The 17,129-nt window shown below is 38.0% G+C and overlaps 1 protein-coding gene across 1 annotated transcript in view; it reads left to right on the top strand.

The window, feature by feature from the left end:
• The window catches only part of col22a1 (collagen, type XXII, alpha 1), a 349,052-nt gene that overhangs the window by 300,903 nt on the left and 31,020 nt on the right, over positions 1 to 17,129 (top strand). The window contains exons 44-51 of the mRNA XM_028818045.2: positions 3,114 to 3,158; positions 3,991 to 4,038; positions 5,075 to 5,188; positions 8,379 to 8,432; positions 8,894 to 8,947; positions 12,937 to 12,990; positions 14,547 to 14,600; positions 15,643 to 15,696. Of these exons, the coding sequence (XP_028673878.1) occupies positions 3,114 to 3,158; positions 3,991 to 4,038; positions 5,075 to 5,188; positions 8,379 to 8,432; positions 8,894 to 8,947; positions 12,937 to 12,990; positions 14,547 to 14,600; positions 15,643 to 15,696 (477 nt within the window). The remainder of the gene's footprint in view (positions 1 to 3,113; positions 3,159 to 3,990; positions 4,039 to 5,074; positions 5,189 to 8,378; positions 8,433 to 8,893; positions 8,948 to 12,936; positions 12,991 to 14,546; positions 14,601 to 15,642; positions 15,697 to 17,129) is intronic.

Raw genomic sequence — 17,129 nt, 5'->3', positions numbered from 1 at the left:
AGTCACCATCTCACAGTTCTTGCTTCCTAAGGTTGTAATGTCTAGTCTCGCGTGACATCAAAGTGTCTCTCTGAGATGATCATGTCTCGTTTGCTTTGCTCGACCACCCAAGACCCCTAGGGGTACACTATGCTGCAGCCACTTCGTGGCTCTGCCACGAAGGGGGGGCTGAACACATGCTAAGGAGAAGCAGACGGATCAGCTACTGCCTTTGTACTGCTGCCGCCGAGGTGCGTGTTCTGTTTGTCACGCTGTGCATCGATCATTTAAAAGCCTGTACAGCAGCTGTCCTTTGGTCTCACTGCCTTGTCTTGCAGGACGTCAAAGTGTCTTCCGAGATCATGTCTCGTCTCCCTTGTCTATAAAGAGATATATATTCTGTGGATATATGGTTCCCATATATATTTATTTACATATACAGTATATAGTGTAGGGGAACTTTAGTACCATCTGTCAACTCAGGTAACCCTCATTTTGCTAATGGCAGTTCACCACTGCCTTAAATTTCCTAATTCAGAGTCTTGGCTGACCCTGTTGGTCATACAGGGTTGTAATACTTGAGCTCTATTAACATTTCTGACATGAATTCAGATTTCCTTTATTTTCTTTTATGCATGTGAAGAATTCTTTTTCATTTATTCTTAAAATAGTACTTTTTATTCATTTGACCTTGGTATCCAGTTACTGACTTTAGATCTCATTACTTAGTGTTTTTTTTTCAAGAATTGTTGCTGCAGATACTATAATTCGGCTGTATCCATTGAAAGTGGATTTCCAAGGCTGCCAGTTGAATTTGCTCCTGAATGCCTTTGTATAAAAAACTAAAATAAGATACATAACAGCTTCTGAATATCCTAGATACATTGGAGATAACTCTCAAAACATTTGAATGGACATCTCATCACATATACTGTATCATCTAATATCACAGCGGTTAGAGCAGTTCCCTATTTGCACAAGTGTTTTCTCTAGTTTCACTGCCTTAAACGTGAAGTTTACATGTTCATTCTATTTTCATGTGGTTTTCTGCATGAAAACCTTCTTTCCTTAAATTCCAGTGGGAGTGGTAGTTGGATAGGAAGGTGGCAGTTCACAGACAACCAAAATATAAAATAACTTGTCTAAAATGGCATGCCTGTCAAAACTATGTTCTTTCTGTACTACAACTCTATTTATAGGGAGAGAGATCATGTTTTCTGAGGTTTTCATTTCTTCCAAAAACTGTAATGTATGTAATATATTTCAGGGGTTCCCAAAATTCAGTACATGCGTGAGACACTTCTCAGTGGTGCACGGCTAGTGAATGAAAACACAATCATAAAATTTTCAAAAATATAATAATGGGGTAGAATGTAGAAGATAAAATTTCACCAAATGAGTAGCTGTATATGCACAAAAATGATCCACTGCCCATTGAGGGCATGCACTTTATGCTTCTGTCAGTGGACATTTCATATTTAATGTGTTTGACGTTGAATGTGTTTCAATAGCATGACACTCTGTAGTTACAAAATGGAATTCTGCATGTCTTATAAAGCTTTGTTGTATGAGTACTGAGAAAAGTGCTATATAAATGTAATGAATTATTATTATTATTATGTGCATCAGCCAGAAATCAAGACAGTGTTGAGTGTTCATTTTTAAAAAAAAAGCTTTGAATTCACTATATTTAACTGCTTTTTAATATGGATAAGCGGTTGAAATTTGGTTTCCTTAGAAGAAAGGGCCATTAAGACAAAGAATTAGAAGGTAGCACTTCTACATCAAATGCTCATTCAAGACCAGGGTCTTTGCTTTGTTGAGAAAAAGAATAGTTGATTGAACTCCCATTTGATGGCAGTCCCCCACCAGAATTTAGGAAAATGGTTTTACCTGACTTTTCATTTGCAAGGTGAACTGAATATCTGCTCGTTTTGGATAAGGCTGTAAAATGGTTATTACCATTCAGGTCGAGTCCGACATTCTTGTGTGAATCTGGCTTTTCATCCATGTTATATATAAAAAATAAATACAGCAGCAATCTAAACTTTGAGATGAATTTACAGATAAAATTGAGTCAATGGTGCCAAATATACCAAACTTAATGTTTAGCTATACAAGCACATTTCTCACATTAAACACTTTCGTAATATTTTGAGTCGTTGTTTTTATTAATGATTATGATGTTATTGTTTCCTCAAAATAACCATACTACTGTATGTTTCCTTTGTTTGTTACATGTTGTAATTTTATATTCATATTAATCCTTTTGGGCTTGAAAGTCAAAGTTGGTAGGCAATGGCGTTGTTAGGGTGGGCTTTAGCCCCTGATCTCAGGCATTCAAGCACTATTTGAGGGTATCACTCCCACCCCGTCTCATGATCTCTGGCTTACAACCCTTAATTTTCAAGATGGCAGGGTGCAGGGACAACCAACCCGCTCTTCAACATCAGAAAACTACAAGGTTTTCAACTGGCATGAAACTCCACCGTGCAACTGCTCTTCAACCGCAGTAAACTAAAAGATGGACCACCCACATCATTGTTTGAGTAGCAGCAGTAACACAGAGGGGACCACGCCCCAAATTAGTGCTAAAGTTAGCCACGCCCCTGTCAAGTTGGTACATCAATTTGGCAAAGTTACTCAGAGTGATACAAAGCTGAAAAAGTTTGGGAATCCCCGATGTACTTTATTCTTGTGACACGTTCAATATTGTAAGGACAAGTGTTGTACTTTTACAGAACTAAATCCCTTTTTTTCTGCTACCTGTTAATTGCTAGCATAAGCCAATAAACATGTGAGTAATGCTTTAATTTATTTTTACATTTTACCAGCAAAACTAACATCTTTGATCTCTAATTAAAAGCCTGAGTGATGCATTTGAAAAAGACTTAGATTTTTATATTCAGTTACAGAAAACTACCGAAAAGATACGTAAATAATTATAAACCTATTCATATAACAATTTTTTTAACAATTTAATGAATTTTCTTTTACAAATTACAGGAATTGCAAAATGGCATTCATCATTTGTCCTGAAACAATCTTTATGATGTAGATGTTCTATAGATATGTATTAAATCTGGGTTATGGCAATCTTTAAAATATATTATTAATTTTTCTTTTTTCTAAAGGGTTTGCCTGGACGACAAGGAGAAAGAGGAGATCCTGGAGAACCGGTGGGTTGAAATGTTACTTTTGGAATGATATTTGACAAACAACAGTCATTGCCTTGCATTATTAAATAAGCAATTTGTAGTAGAATTAATTAAAAATATGAAATGTTTTTGGAATGCCATTCTATTTACAGTAATATGAATGCTGCTTACAAAAATTATTATTATTTTGTATCGTGTGCTCCTCTCACTCAAAAGAATGATTCTTGGGGTTACTATTGTCATTCTTTTTCTTCTTTCGGCTGCTCCTGCCCTGCGGTGGGCTGGCACCCTGCCCGGGGTTTGTCTTCTGCCTTGCGCCCTGTGTTGGCTGGGATTGGCTCCAGCAGACCCCTGTGACCCTGTGTTCGGATATAGCGGGTTGGAAAATGGATGGATGGATGGATAATGGATGGATGAACAGTGCCAGTTAAATACAATTAAGAAATACTTTATAAATCATGGGTGGGGGCTGATTTGAACTTAGTTTTATCAAGCTTGACTTGCTTGTATGGAATGTTAGTTGCTTTTAATAAATTCAAAAAAATACTGTGAAAAAACTGTGGTTTTATTAAGAATTATTTATTACCTTTAAGGTGTGTTTATTAATACAGAATTAATTTATAATTTAGATGTCTGATATTTGACAAACCTGTGCTATTTTTATAATGCAGTCAGTCTAGCACCCACCAGAAATCTGCTTCTGAAGGCTGACACAAAAATCGATGATTATGAGAGTGCATGAGGGAAACAGAAAATGTACAGGTCCTCAAAAATGGATAATTGAAAAGTTGTTACAGTGCTGTTGGAATTTGACCAAGTTACCAAAAATATAACTGTCTTCAATTTCCACCAGGGGAGGTCACCGGAATTGTCCAAAAAAGACCTGGAAGGCCTTCTTAAAGTAAGTAAAAGTAATGTGTTATGTTTCTTCCATATGTTCATTTCTTTATTGATATACACAAGGCATAAAGGGTACTGCACTGTTGGTAAAAATACATGTGTGGTAAACAAAGTTTTAGTTTGTAAAACTGTAAACATTTAAATAGCAATTTCCTTACATCACTATTCTTTGTTTATTTACACATGACAGTATTGACCCTATAAGTATAAAAATCTATGTTCTTAAACTGATCACACCACTATCATAACGGCTTTTATAATGCAGATCTCAGCAGAATTTTTTAACTACAAAATACATTAAAATAAAGTTATCTATACTTTCGTCAAAACTACCTCAGGCAGCTAGTGTGTAGTTATATGTCCATGATCTCAGTTTGTACCATTTATATTATGGATATATCAGGTAAGCCAGTTACAACCATTGTGATATCAAAAGTGGCCTTATTAGGCATAAATGGTGACGCAGTGGTAGCGATGCTGCCTCGCAGTAATATAATATAATAATATAACAGAATATAATACATAGACAGAATAGAGTTTTAATTAATCATGATACGCAAATGAAGAAGACAAAATTCTGAAATAAAGTATGTATTGTTGGTTTTCAGGTGATTGTGTAATCTTTTTTTTTATTTTTAATTTTGTTACTTTTTAGTACTATTAATAAGAACACTAAATTTTATGTTCTTCAGTTTTAATAAACAGCTTTATTTTATCTATTTATTTATTTTATATACTTTATTTATCCCTAGAGGAAAATAGTCTTTTCGTATAAATTTTGGAATACAAAGCACAACATTTAACAAACATCATAAAAAAGTAAATAATCTGATAGTGAGTTCCTTAATTTGAATTTCTAAATATCCAATCAAATTGTCTTTAACACGCATAATTATAGATAGCAAGATAAATGAACTTATCCAAACCTGTTGTGAAATCAATGAATTACTGTACAAAAGGGGTGTATTAACATTAATAAACAGCGTTCTTACATTTTGAAGCATTTTGTATTTTTTTTTTCCTTCTGCCACATGTAGGATGTCTGCAGTGATTGCCCTCCTGGCCCTGCAGGATTGCCAGGTGTGTCAGGTTCTAAAGGTGACAAAGGGGCAGAAGGTGCTCAAGGAAAGGATGGACGAGACGGATATCAAGTATGAACATAAACCTGTACCTCTTTATAACAGTTATAAATAATCACTCAACAAAAAAGGTTGCCATGTTGTCAGGAAAACTGTGCGCTGGAGTCTCCCTTTGTTTTGTTTTTTTTTTTTGTCCTTAGCTCATCCCAAGCACATGCTGGTTACGTTAATGGTTGGGTCTTGTGTGAGAGGTCCTTAATATGGACTGGTGCCCTGTCCAGGGATGGTTCTTGGTTTGTGCTGTCTGGATAGACCATGACCCTGAACTGGATTAAGTGGGTTTAAGAAATTTATGTATAGTGTTAACAAACAAAGAAATATGAGACAGATATCAGTGGCTCTTTGTTATTTTGGCAAAAATTGGCAATGCTGACCTAATGTAGCTTAAATATTGATTACACAATGGGAGATCACTTTATTGGAATTTTTACTGTTGATTTAGTTATTTCAAATTGCAAGATATGCATGCTTGGTAAATAATAGACAAACACGATGACATAATAAAATGCGTTCAAAGCAGATAGTAATATCAGGAATTAAATTTTTAATGGATTCATACTCATTTACATCACTCTTTTAGGTGGCTTTCTGTCCTTAGAAGGATGGTGCAAATTAGCCACACTAGTATTATAGGCTGCCTTGCAGCTTGTGCTGAAGCCGATCGTCTGAAACTGTTCTTGACTCATTGCTGTTGCCATTCCTAGACTGATGTAACTTGTAAGCACTGTTACAATATATATTTTAATGTGGGTGTGTTGAGTAGCTTTCCCAAATGTATGAAATAAAAGAATACCTACGCTATGAAGTTTAGACACCATCGGTATATTACCAAATGAAAATAATTAGGACAGCAGTCCTTAGCTATGGGGCATCACTAGGTACCCCACTGTTCATACGTAATGATGCACACATTGTTATTTAAACAGTGAATGAATAGAAAATTAAAAGCCTTAAAATTAATTAAATTAAAATTATAACCCTTAAAGATAGGGTGAGAAGCTCAGTCATCCAGGAGGGGCTCAGAGTAGAGCCGCTGCTCCTCCGCATCGAGAGGAGTCAGATGAGGTGGCTCGGGCATCTGATCAGGATGCCCCCTGGACGCCTCCCTGCTGAGGTGTTCCGGGCATGTCCAACTGGGAGGAGGCCCCGGGGAAGACCCAGGACACGCTGGAGGGACTATGTCTCCCGGCTGGCCTGGGAATGCCTCGGGATTCTCCCGGAAGAGCTAGAGGAAGTGGCCGGGGAGAGGGAAGTCTGGGCATCTCTGCTCAAGCTGCTGCCCAACCTCGGATAAGCAGAAGAGGATGGATGGATGGATGGATGGATGGATGGATGGATGGATGAAGAGAAAATTCCATAATGTGAAAAAGTCTCCTACAGATTTCTTCAAATATTTTGTTGAATACAGGTATATCAGTAACTAATTCTATTGGACTTAAACTAACTGGCTAATTTTTCAGATCCCCCTGCTCAGCTTAAACTGTGATGAAATGATATGTACAGACAATGGTACATGTCTTTAAAGTACCACAGTACTGGCATCAACTGCAACTTGCATGAGTGTATAAATGAACAGTAAATCCTGTTAGGAATTCTCTGCACAACTGGTTCAAGGATATATTGAATAGTCATGGAAAAAAATATTCTGGTCCTGGCTATCCAGTGGCCATAAATATGGGGTAACAAAAGAGCCACAGTTTGTCAGCAAATGTTAACAGTGATGCTGAAAGACGCATATAAGAACACACAGCGTTTCATATGTCTCCACAGCTGGAGCATGACTGCCATTGTGGGTTCGCTTCCTGGTTCCTCCCTGTGTGGATAGCGCTTTGAGTACTGAGAAAAGCGCTATATAAATGTAATGAATGAATTATTATTGTCCCAGCTGAGGTCTACTTTTGTCTGTGGAGAAGAAGAAACTGTGGTTACAAGGAGCTAAAACTTTGAAAATGGATGATTGGAGAAGTATAGCTCAGCGTGTTAGTCATGCTTGTGACATCATTTGCAAATGGTTTACAGTGTGCTGTCCCTTGGTGGATACTTTATATATCGATTCTCTTTAGTGTAGTTAGCTATTATTCAAGCAGGTCCTATTTCCAGGTTTGTTTTTTGGTTTATGACTTGCCTTTGAACCCCGAGTAACATCATGCCTTTTGATTCTGGGGGCCTGTTTAGTCTTTAACTCCCAGTTTCGAATGTTTGCCATTTCTGACTTTGTCTATTCAAGCATCTTCTGGACTTCATGCAATAATCTTTAGATACTTCATGTGTCTCTTAACACGAAGCTATACTTTTTTATATCTATTTCCTCCTGTTATGAGATATTATCCAGAAATACTTTGTTTCTTTTCATTGCTACGCAAATAACACACAACTCTATCAGTCAGTCATGTCTGCCTTCATTACAGTTAGTATGTGAAGCGGCTAGACCACTGAATAGACCTAAGAGCAGGAATCTCATTACCCCAGTTTTAGTGTCTCTTCCTTCACTCCCTGCCCACTATAGGATACATTTTAAAGTTTTACTTTTGTTTTTAAATTGTTTAATGGCCTGGCCCCTTCTTATGTTGCTGAGTTGTTCAGTCTTTACTCTACTTTTAGATCATTAAGTTGTTCTAGTCCACTTTTGTTGGCAGTTCCACAATCACAGTGTAAAACAAAGGGTGCCCGTGCCATCACAGCCACTGCACCAAGGCTGTGGAACAACTTACCTCTTAAAATCCAGATCAGCTCTTTCTTTTACGTTTTTTAAATCTGGACGGAAAACCCAACTTTATTCTTGACCTCTCTAAAATTGCTTTTTTTCCTTTGTATAAAGTACTAGGGTGCTGTACCGTGTTAGCCATTATGGATGTAGTGAGAAGTCAAGCAAAATGACACCTTTTTACATCTTACCTGAAGAAGGGGCCTGAGTTGCCTCAAAAGCTTGCATATTGTAATCTTTTTGATTAGCCAATAAAAGGTGTCGTTTTGCTTGACTTTTCTTTGTATAAGTATAGACATGTTATTTTCAATTGCTTTATTTTGTTTTATTATAATTTCTAGTACTGCACTTTGATCCTTAGAAGTTCTGTTTAATGCAAAAAATAAAAAATAAATTTACTTGCTTGCTAGATCATCAGTGCTACTTAAAATTTACATAATTGTTAAATAATTACAACTCATGACTGTTATTATAAAATGTTTTGCCTTTATTTTTCAGGGACCACCTGGCCCTACAGGTCCTGCAGGTCCAAGGGGTCTTGATGGAATAAAGGTACCCCTTTCTAGTTATCATATGAAACATTATGAAACTTGAAATGGAATAAATTATAAAAATTGAAGAACAAGACTGTAATGTTTTAATATCACATATCCTAAACAATTTTTTTTATCAATGTATTGTTTAATTGTTTTGTGAAGATGGTTTGGACATGCTGGTGTCATGCAGAAAGACAGAACGATGCTTCTTTAACTTTACTTGGTAGCAAATTGAAGTTAGTCTTCCTCTTTGATGGTATTAGGCTTTTTAGGCAAAGATTACATTCTTGATTTATATAAAATATATGTTCACAAATGAATCCGTTGTATCATGTCCAGAATTATTAAAAATTAATATATAATTTTTTTTTCATATTTAATGACCATTAGATTTTTAAGTATTGTATTAGGTGTCATGTATACAATGCTAAATGAAGCTGAGTCACAGAAGTGTCTGCATTGCTATTTTGTTGACAGGGCAGTAAAGGTGATCCTGGCAGACCGGGAGAAAATGGAGAAAAAGGAGAAAAGGTAATATGAAAAATTGAAAAATGAATAAATTGACTGTTATGCAGCCCTTGCCTCCAGTTACCTTTTGATTGTTTTCTCTGGAAAGGCAAGTTTGCAACATTGGACTAAAGGTTTTACATTAGTAACCTTTAGGCATGGTTATCACCGGGGATAACTGGTGTTATGCTGACATTTTGTGACAAATGTGATAAAATGAAGATTAGAACATTAGAACTCTCTAGACGAGAACAGGCCATTCAGCCCAACAAAGCTTGCCAGTCCTATCCACTTATTTCTTCCAAGAAAACATCAAGTTGAGTTTTGAAAGACCCTAAAGTCTTTCACACTGCTTGGCAGCTTATTCCAAGTGTCTATCGCTCTTTGTATAAAGAAAAACTTCCTAATGTTTGTGTGAAATTTACCCTTAACAAGTTTCCAACTGTGTCCCCGTGTTCTTGATGAACTCAGTTTAAAATAACAGTCTCGATCCACTGGACTAATTCCCTTCATAATTTTAAACACTTCAGTCATGTCACCTCTTAATCTTCTTTTACTTAAACTGTAAAGGCTCAGCTCTTTTAATCTTTTCTCATAATTCAACCCTTGTAGCCCTGGAATCAGCCTAGTCGCTCTTCTCTGGACCTTTTCTAGTGTTAGTTAGATAGATAGATAGATAGATAGATAGATAGATAGATAGATAGATAGATAGATAGATAGATAGATAGATAGATAGATAGATAGATAGATAGATAGATAGATAGATAGATAGATCTTTATTGTCATTGTCACTTTTACAAAGGAACAACGAAATTGAAGGTGCAATCAACTCAGTGTGAGGAATAAGGGTTAAAATGACAAAAAGACAGAATATAATAACAAACCGAATAGTAATAAATATACAAATTGCACTTGTTGACCTAAGGTATATATTGCACATTGGAAGAATAATATAGAGCAGTTTTATTTTGAGTTCAGGGCCATGATTGCTTTCGGATAAAAGCTGTTTTTAAGGCGGTTTGTCCTAGTTTTCATAGCTCTGTATCTCTTGCCCGATGGCAAAAGCTGGAAGAGGCAATGACCGGGATGTGATGAGTCCTGCGAAATGTCTATTGCTTTTTTGCGGCTTCGGGAGGTGTAGATTTGTTCCAGAGTGGGGAGGGTACAACCAATTGTTCTCTCCGCTATCCTGACGACCCTGTGTAGTGCTTTCTTTTCTGAGGAAGTGCAACTGCCGTACCACACACACAGTCCGTACGTGAGCACACTCTCAATGGAACAATGATAAAAAGCAAGGAGCAGATTTTTTTGGGAGGTGGTTCTTTCTGAGAATTCTCAGAAAATACAGTCTCTGCTGTGCCTTCTTTAGCAGCTCCTTGGTGTTGGCACTCCAGGTCAGGTCATCCTCCAGCTCCATACCCAGAAACCTGAACACCGGGACCCTCTCCACACATGCCCCGCCAATGGTGAGTGGCTGGATGTCAGTTTTGTTTTTCCTAAAGTCAATAACAAGCTCCTTTGTTTTTTTGTTGTTGAGGAGCAGGTTATTGACTGTGCACCACTCTGACAGTCGCTCCACCTCGTCCCTGTATGCTAGCTCACCCTCCTTGCCCGAGATGAGTCCGACCACCGTCGTGTCATCCGCAAACTTTATAATCTTGTTGCTATGGTGAGTGGGGACACAGTCATATGTGTAGAGGGTGTAGAGGAGCGGGCTGAGCACACAACCTTGCGGCGTCCCGGTGTTGAGGCTGAAAGCAGTGGATGTGTGGAGACCCAGCCTGACCCTCTGGGAGCGACCCGACAGGAAGTCCAGTATCCAACTGCAGGTGAGTGATGGAAGTCCCAGATCTGCCAGTTTGGACACCAGTCGTTGTGGGAGGATGGTGTTAAAACGCCGAGCTGAAGTCTACAAAGAGCAGTCTGGCGTAACTCCCCTGCTGCTCCAGGTGGGTCAGGGCAGCATGAAGGGCTGTGGCCACAGCATCCTCCGTGGATCTCTTTGCTTTGTAAGCAAACTGAAATGGGTCCAGGTCTGCTGGCAGGCAGGCGATGATATGACTCCGCACCAGTTTCTCAAAGCACTTCATGATGACAGATGTGAGTGCCACTGGGCGGAAATCATTCAGACTGTTCATGTTGGATTTTTTTGGCAGCGGAACAATGATTGAGGACTTGAGGCAGGATGGGACAGTGGCCTGGGACAGGGACTGGTTGAAAATCCTGGTGAAGATTCCGGCCAGTTGATCTGCACAGTCTTTCAGCACCCGTCCAGCCACACCGTCGGGTCCTGCCGCCTTCCTCGGGTTCACTTTCCTCATCACCCGCCTCACCTCACACACTTCCACTGTGAGTAAATTGCTGTTGTGAACAGGCTGTTGTGATGGAGCTGCTGTTGGTGTCGCCTCAAAGCGGGCAAAGAAGATGTTCAGCTCCTCTGCCAGAGAAGCGTCTCCCTCAGCAGCCAAGGAGTTGCTGGATTTGTAGCCGGTGATGTGCTGGACACCCTGCCACACCTGCCTGGTGTTGTTACTCCTCAGATGATCTTCTATCCTCCTTCTGTATGCTGCCTTGGCCTCTCGGATGCCTCTCTTCAGGTTCGCTCTGGCTACACTGTAAAGAGCCCCATCCCCAGACCTGAAAGCAGTATTCCTAGCTTTCAGCAGACTCTGGACATCCCTCGTCATCCAGGGCTTCCTGTTAGGATAAATCCTTATGCGTCTGTCCCTGGTGACGTTGTCCGTGCAGAACCTGATGTAATCCAGGACTGCAGTAGTGTGGTACTCCAAGTCTTGGTGATAGAAAACCTCCCAATCGGTTCTCTGGAAGCAGTCCTGCAACTGTTGGGAGGCCTCCTCGGGCCATATGGTAACAGTCCTGGTCATAATGGGAGCTTGTTTCCTGAGGGGAGTATATGCAGGGATTAGAAGCAGAGATGTATGATCAGACTGGCCAAGGTGTGCTAGGGGTTTAGCCCTATAGGCCTGTCTGATGTTTGTGTACAACTTGTCCAGTGTTTTTACTCCCCTGGTTGCACACTTTATGTGTTGATGGAATTGAGGGAGAACTGCTTTCAGATCTACATGATTAAAGTCCCCAGAAATGATGTGAACAGCCTCTGCTCTGTTTACTGCTGATGGTGTCATGCAAAAGCCCCAGAGCCGAGTTAGCATTAGCATCAGGTGCTATGTACACAGCAGTTAGCAGTATAGCATTGAATTCACGGGGGAGGTATATGGGTCTGCATTTAATTGTCATAAAAAAAATTGTCATAAACCAATATAGCCTGGAGACCAAAACTGCACCCAGTACTCCAGATAAGGCCTCACCAGTGTGTTATAAAGCTTGAGCAGAACCTCCTTGGACTTGTACTCCACACACTGTGCTAAAGTATATAACCTGACATTCTGTTTGCCTTCTTAATGCCTTCTGAACACTGTCTGGAAGATGTTCTATCTTTTTTACTTTAAGGAAAGTAAATTGATTTTACTTTAGGTAAGCTTGTTTGCATTTCCTATTAATTAAAATTAAGTTCTGAACTTTTTCCAATCTTGGTTATAATGGTGCCAAAGAGTGGTGTTAGCGTTGCATGTTGGTTGGATATTTAAGTAAGAATTTCATCAAACTTATCAAGAGTGATCAAGAGTATGATCAAGAAATCACTACCATGCAGAGCTCTACTTGCAGCTCCTGAACCCCAGTTCATATCTATTGTCCCAGACACGCTTGGTGGCTGCCATACTGTATGCATTCAATAATTCATAACCAGACTCCGCCTATTCTGGCTAGGACCCTCTGCTGCCACCTAACGTGTTGAGTTCCCCTGGCCTTCTACCAGCCATCCACGATCTCAGTCTCTCTCACACTTTATTACAATTGGAGTAATTGTTTCTGTGGCACCAGAATGTAAAGGACATACTGAGCCTATGCCCATGAACTCACATGAGCAATAGTGTTTCTGGAGGTTTTTGTGTTCACTTTATTCATGTATATCTTTAATGTACTTTTTACAGGGACTTCCAGGTCTCCCTGGCTATCCAGGACCAGTGGGTGCTGCAGGACAACCAGTAAGTACTGGGCTTTTTTTTCCTTAACTGTACACTTTCATTTTTAATAACTGACAAAGCATTTTAAGAAAAGCAAAGGATTAATTACAGTTTACTGAATTGTAGTTTAAGTAGGCAGACAAAGAGGTGTAGGTTGGTTAACTGATCAATCTAGGTTGACTCATTTGAAGGAGTGTGCTTAGTGATGGTTTAGTTGGATCTGGCCTTCTGAAACATATATTTGTATTATTTTAAAATGAATGAAAAAAAAATTGTAAATCTGACGTTAGCTTACATTATTTAATTTATAACAATATTCTGAAAGCAACATTCAGAATTGCAAGCTGCCAGACAGAATTCCAGCAACATCAGCTACAAGGGTGAAACCAATCTAAATAGGACAGGAGGCCATTACAAATCCATCTCATGTGCACAGAGTAATTTTAGAATTGCCAAGCAACCTTACTTGTGCGTGTTTTGGATGAAGAAACTAAGATCAGAGTACCTGAAGAACAGTCCCTCTGTTGTGAGTGTATGTTTAGCGACAAAAAGACCAGTGTAATAACGCAAACTAGAATCATACTCAGTGTCAAGCCCTGTTCAAATATGAGAGATCAGAATTATGGTGATCAATTAAAGCATAAAAGAACAAAACCAGAACAAACTTAGCAATTGCCCTATTTGGAATATTAACTAACTATGCTAAAGGTTTGAGTTTTATCCATCTGAAGAAAAATCTCAACGAGCGTTATGGCTGTAGCTGTACCGGAAGTTCTGTATACGTCAGAGATGTTACAACCACTGTCATGTACATTGTTATTTACGGTACATAAATCATAGGATGAAATAAATATATATTGTTCCAAAAAGAGCTCCAATTATTAAAAACCTTTAAAAATAACATGTACTCCAACACCCACCCAGACAAAGAGAGAGGGGAAATATAGAAACTCCACATAGACAAGGAGCAGGTGTAGAATTCAAACCTGAGACACTGGATCCATTAAGGCAGCACCACTCACCACTGCACTGCAGATCCATCCTCAGCTTCAGTTAATTCAGAAACAGAAAATATTTTGGTAGTTATAGGTAAAAGTAGATAAAGTGTTGGGATTTTTCTCTTTTTGCCAAAGTGTTAGGCAACTGTGATAATAATTATGTAGCATTAATAATAATAATAGTGACATGCAATATAACCAATATACTCTATTCAATAATGTCACTCTTATTAATCAGATTATAAGTTCATTTATTTGGTTTAATAAAGAACGTATATAATGATTGTGTGCTTAGGAGCAAAATATTCAAAGAAATGAAATGTGGATATGACCCTAGGCCAACCACTTTATTCATCAGCCCATCCTGCAGTTTTGGTTTTTACATTTTTTTTCTTCAAATGAAAATTACCGTATTTTGAATACAATCATTTTAGTACACATCTCCCTGCCTGAAGAAGATGAAGCCTAAGCTGCCTCAAAAGCTTGCATATTGTTATCTGTTCAGTTAGCCAATAAAAGGTGTAATTTTGCTTCTCATTAAAATAGTGCTGTAAATGCCCAGTCTTGCTTTTATTTTAGGGTGCAGATGGTCTCCCTGGACTTGGTGGCCCACCTGGAGCCCCTGGTGAGAAGGTAAGTAAATTTAATTTAATTCAGTTCAATTCATCTTAAGTTAATCAAATTATTGAATATGTGTTTTTGCGTATGAGCCTGGTTTGCTATAAAATAATCCGAAATTCAGAATATACAAAACATACAAATAAGCACCACGCAATGTATACAAAAATTTACCTAATTATATACACATATAAAGGGTTGTGTTAAGTCCAAATTTCAACTGTTTTGGGCTACACGTTCTTAAAAAGATCATTCTTTACGCAAATGATGACAGTTTCATTTTGATTTAAAGACATCTGAATCCCTGATTAAGAGATTTGCTATAATGTATCTTGTTTTCAAGTTAGTCCTTCAAAGTCTTCTACAAAAGCTGTTAGGAAGGATCATTGCTGCGACAATGACGGATTTTGGTTTTCTGAACTCAGTTTTAGAATCAAACAAAATGCCATAAAAGTTGATAAACTAACGTCATGAAGAGTTTGTATTGAAATACAAAATTTAACAAGTGTACTTTCCTCCATTATACAGTGGAAACAAGCTAAAATGCTTATTTGTGACAATATGTTATATACATCAGGTTGTCTCTGAGTGTTTAATTGGGTATTATAACCTGAAATATAGTTTTTCCCATTGTTGGTGTATTTTATGTAAAAAATAATAAAAATGTTTTAAGAAAACTGCACTGTGAAAGCTTTATGAATATAATCATGCAGTGAATAGGCACTCAGATGTCCAAAGATTCTCAGAAGTACACATTATTAGGGGTAAAAACATTCAATAAAAGAAAGTACGTATGATGAGCATAAGCTACAGATTCATCTGTGCTTTGCTGTAAAGGATATGTTTGGTATTTTCCAAGTCAAAGTTATTTCTTTACACATGGTATTTATTAAAAATTATTCTACACTTTATACCCGTTGGTTAGCTAAATATTAATTAGCAAAACTTAGTCAATTAATTTTTAAGAATATTGTTTTTGGAACATATAGAAAATATAGATTTAAAAATAACCATTGCATTTAATGTTTTTTGAATAATAACTCACATTCTTTACTAGGGAAAAGAAGGTCTCAAGGGCATCCAGGGTCCTCCAGGTCTTCCAGGATTAATGGTACGTAAGAAAACAAGTAGATACCACACTTAAGTTCACATTTGGGGGCTGGGGTTAAGAGAACATTCAGTAGAATTGAGTCTTCCCTTTTCATCTACCAATTCATCTACTCTCTCTCTCCCTCTCTCTTTATTAATGTTTATATATAAAATCTATCCTTGTATTTTATCTTGCTTGTTCACAGCACTCTGCACCAGCACTCAGTAAAGAGCGCAATACAAAAATAAGTTACATTGTATTCAGTGGCATTACTAGGGTTGGTGTCAACCAGTGTAGTAACCAAGGCTGGATTAAGACCCCAGAAGGTCCTTGAATGACTTGATGAATAAAGCTACCTAACAGAGAATTCATCATACTGTACTTTGAACAATGCAGTGAACAGACCCCCAGCCATTTAATGTAGTTTGGTAATACCCACTCTTAGTGGCACACAGACATTCAAAATTTTTATCAAGTGGAGGGGTGGCATGGTAGGGTCCCCCCTTGATGATTGCCATCGGTGGACACTCGATTGTGTCATTGAGTCTTCCCTCTTGGTGATTTCAGTCCAAAATACTGCACAAAAATTTTACAGACAACCATTTAGGCGTCACCAACCCCACTGATGTCACCCAATGCGGCCCACCACTGATTGTATCAATTTGAACCATTTCTGCAATCATTCTAATGCTAAGTTGTTGATCATTTTGAACGATTTCTTTGATTATTTGCACATTCTAGTTGCTTTTTAATGTACATGTCATACAGGACATTCACTGCCTTCTACATCCTCTTGACCCCCACAGAATCCTTTGTGCCACACATGTATGTGACATACGTTCTTCCCTGTAAACCTCAGTGAGCATCCGAAAACATTTCATAGCCATTTTGTTTAACTTCTTTAAAAGTTTCATTCTGATACTTTGCTTTTGAACTATCATTTTTCCAATGCACAAGAAAAACATGTTAACTTCAAATAAAGTAATACTGTGAACTAATAATACAATGGGATTGAATCTTGCAGGGCTAGTTTATGCTTGTCTAAGAACAGTGTCCTCCTTCCAGTTCCAGCCTATGCAATGTGGTTCGAGCCACAGAAGCTCAGTCTCGTTATTTAATAGCCATACCGTATTTAAAATGGATAGAGATTGACTCTCTTAACCAGCACAAGGCCAATGAAGCCAAAATATACAAAATTTAATGATTTATTAAATAAACAAAGGGGAGTAGGAGTAGTAGTATGTGAATGTGAATTTCCCCTTGGGATTAATAAAGTATAAATCTATCTATCTAGTAGTATGGCTGTGTGTAGACAGGATAGTGAAATTCTTACTTGCATGTTCGACGAACATGCAGCATGTCTCCACTCTCCGACACCATGATAAACGTTACGGATTTTGCAAATGTTTATTTTTCTCCCTCTGCTTAAAAAACATTACAAAAGCGGAGTGATT

Source organism: Erpetoichthys calabaricus, chromosome 13 (genome assembly GCF_900747795.2).
Source record: "Erpetoichthys calabaricus chromosome 13, fErpCal1.3, whole genome shotgun sequence".
Taxonomy (NCBI): Eukaryota; Metazoa; Chordata; class Cladistia; order Polypteriformes; family Polypteridae; genus Erpetoichthys; species Erpetoichthys calabaricus.
The sequence above is the reverse complement of the archived record's forward strand: the minus strand, read 5'-3'. Positions and strand labels throughout refer to the sequence as shown.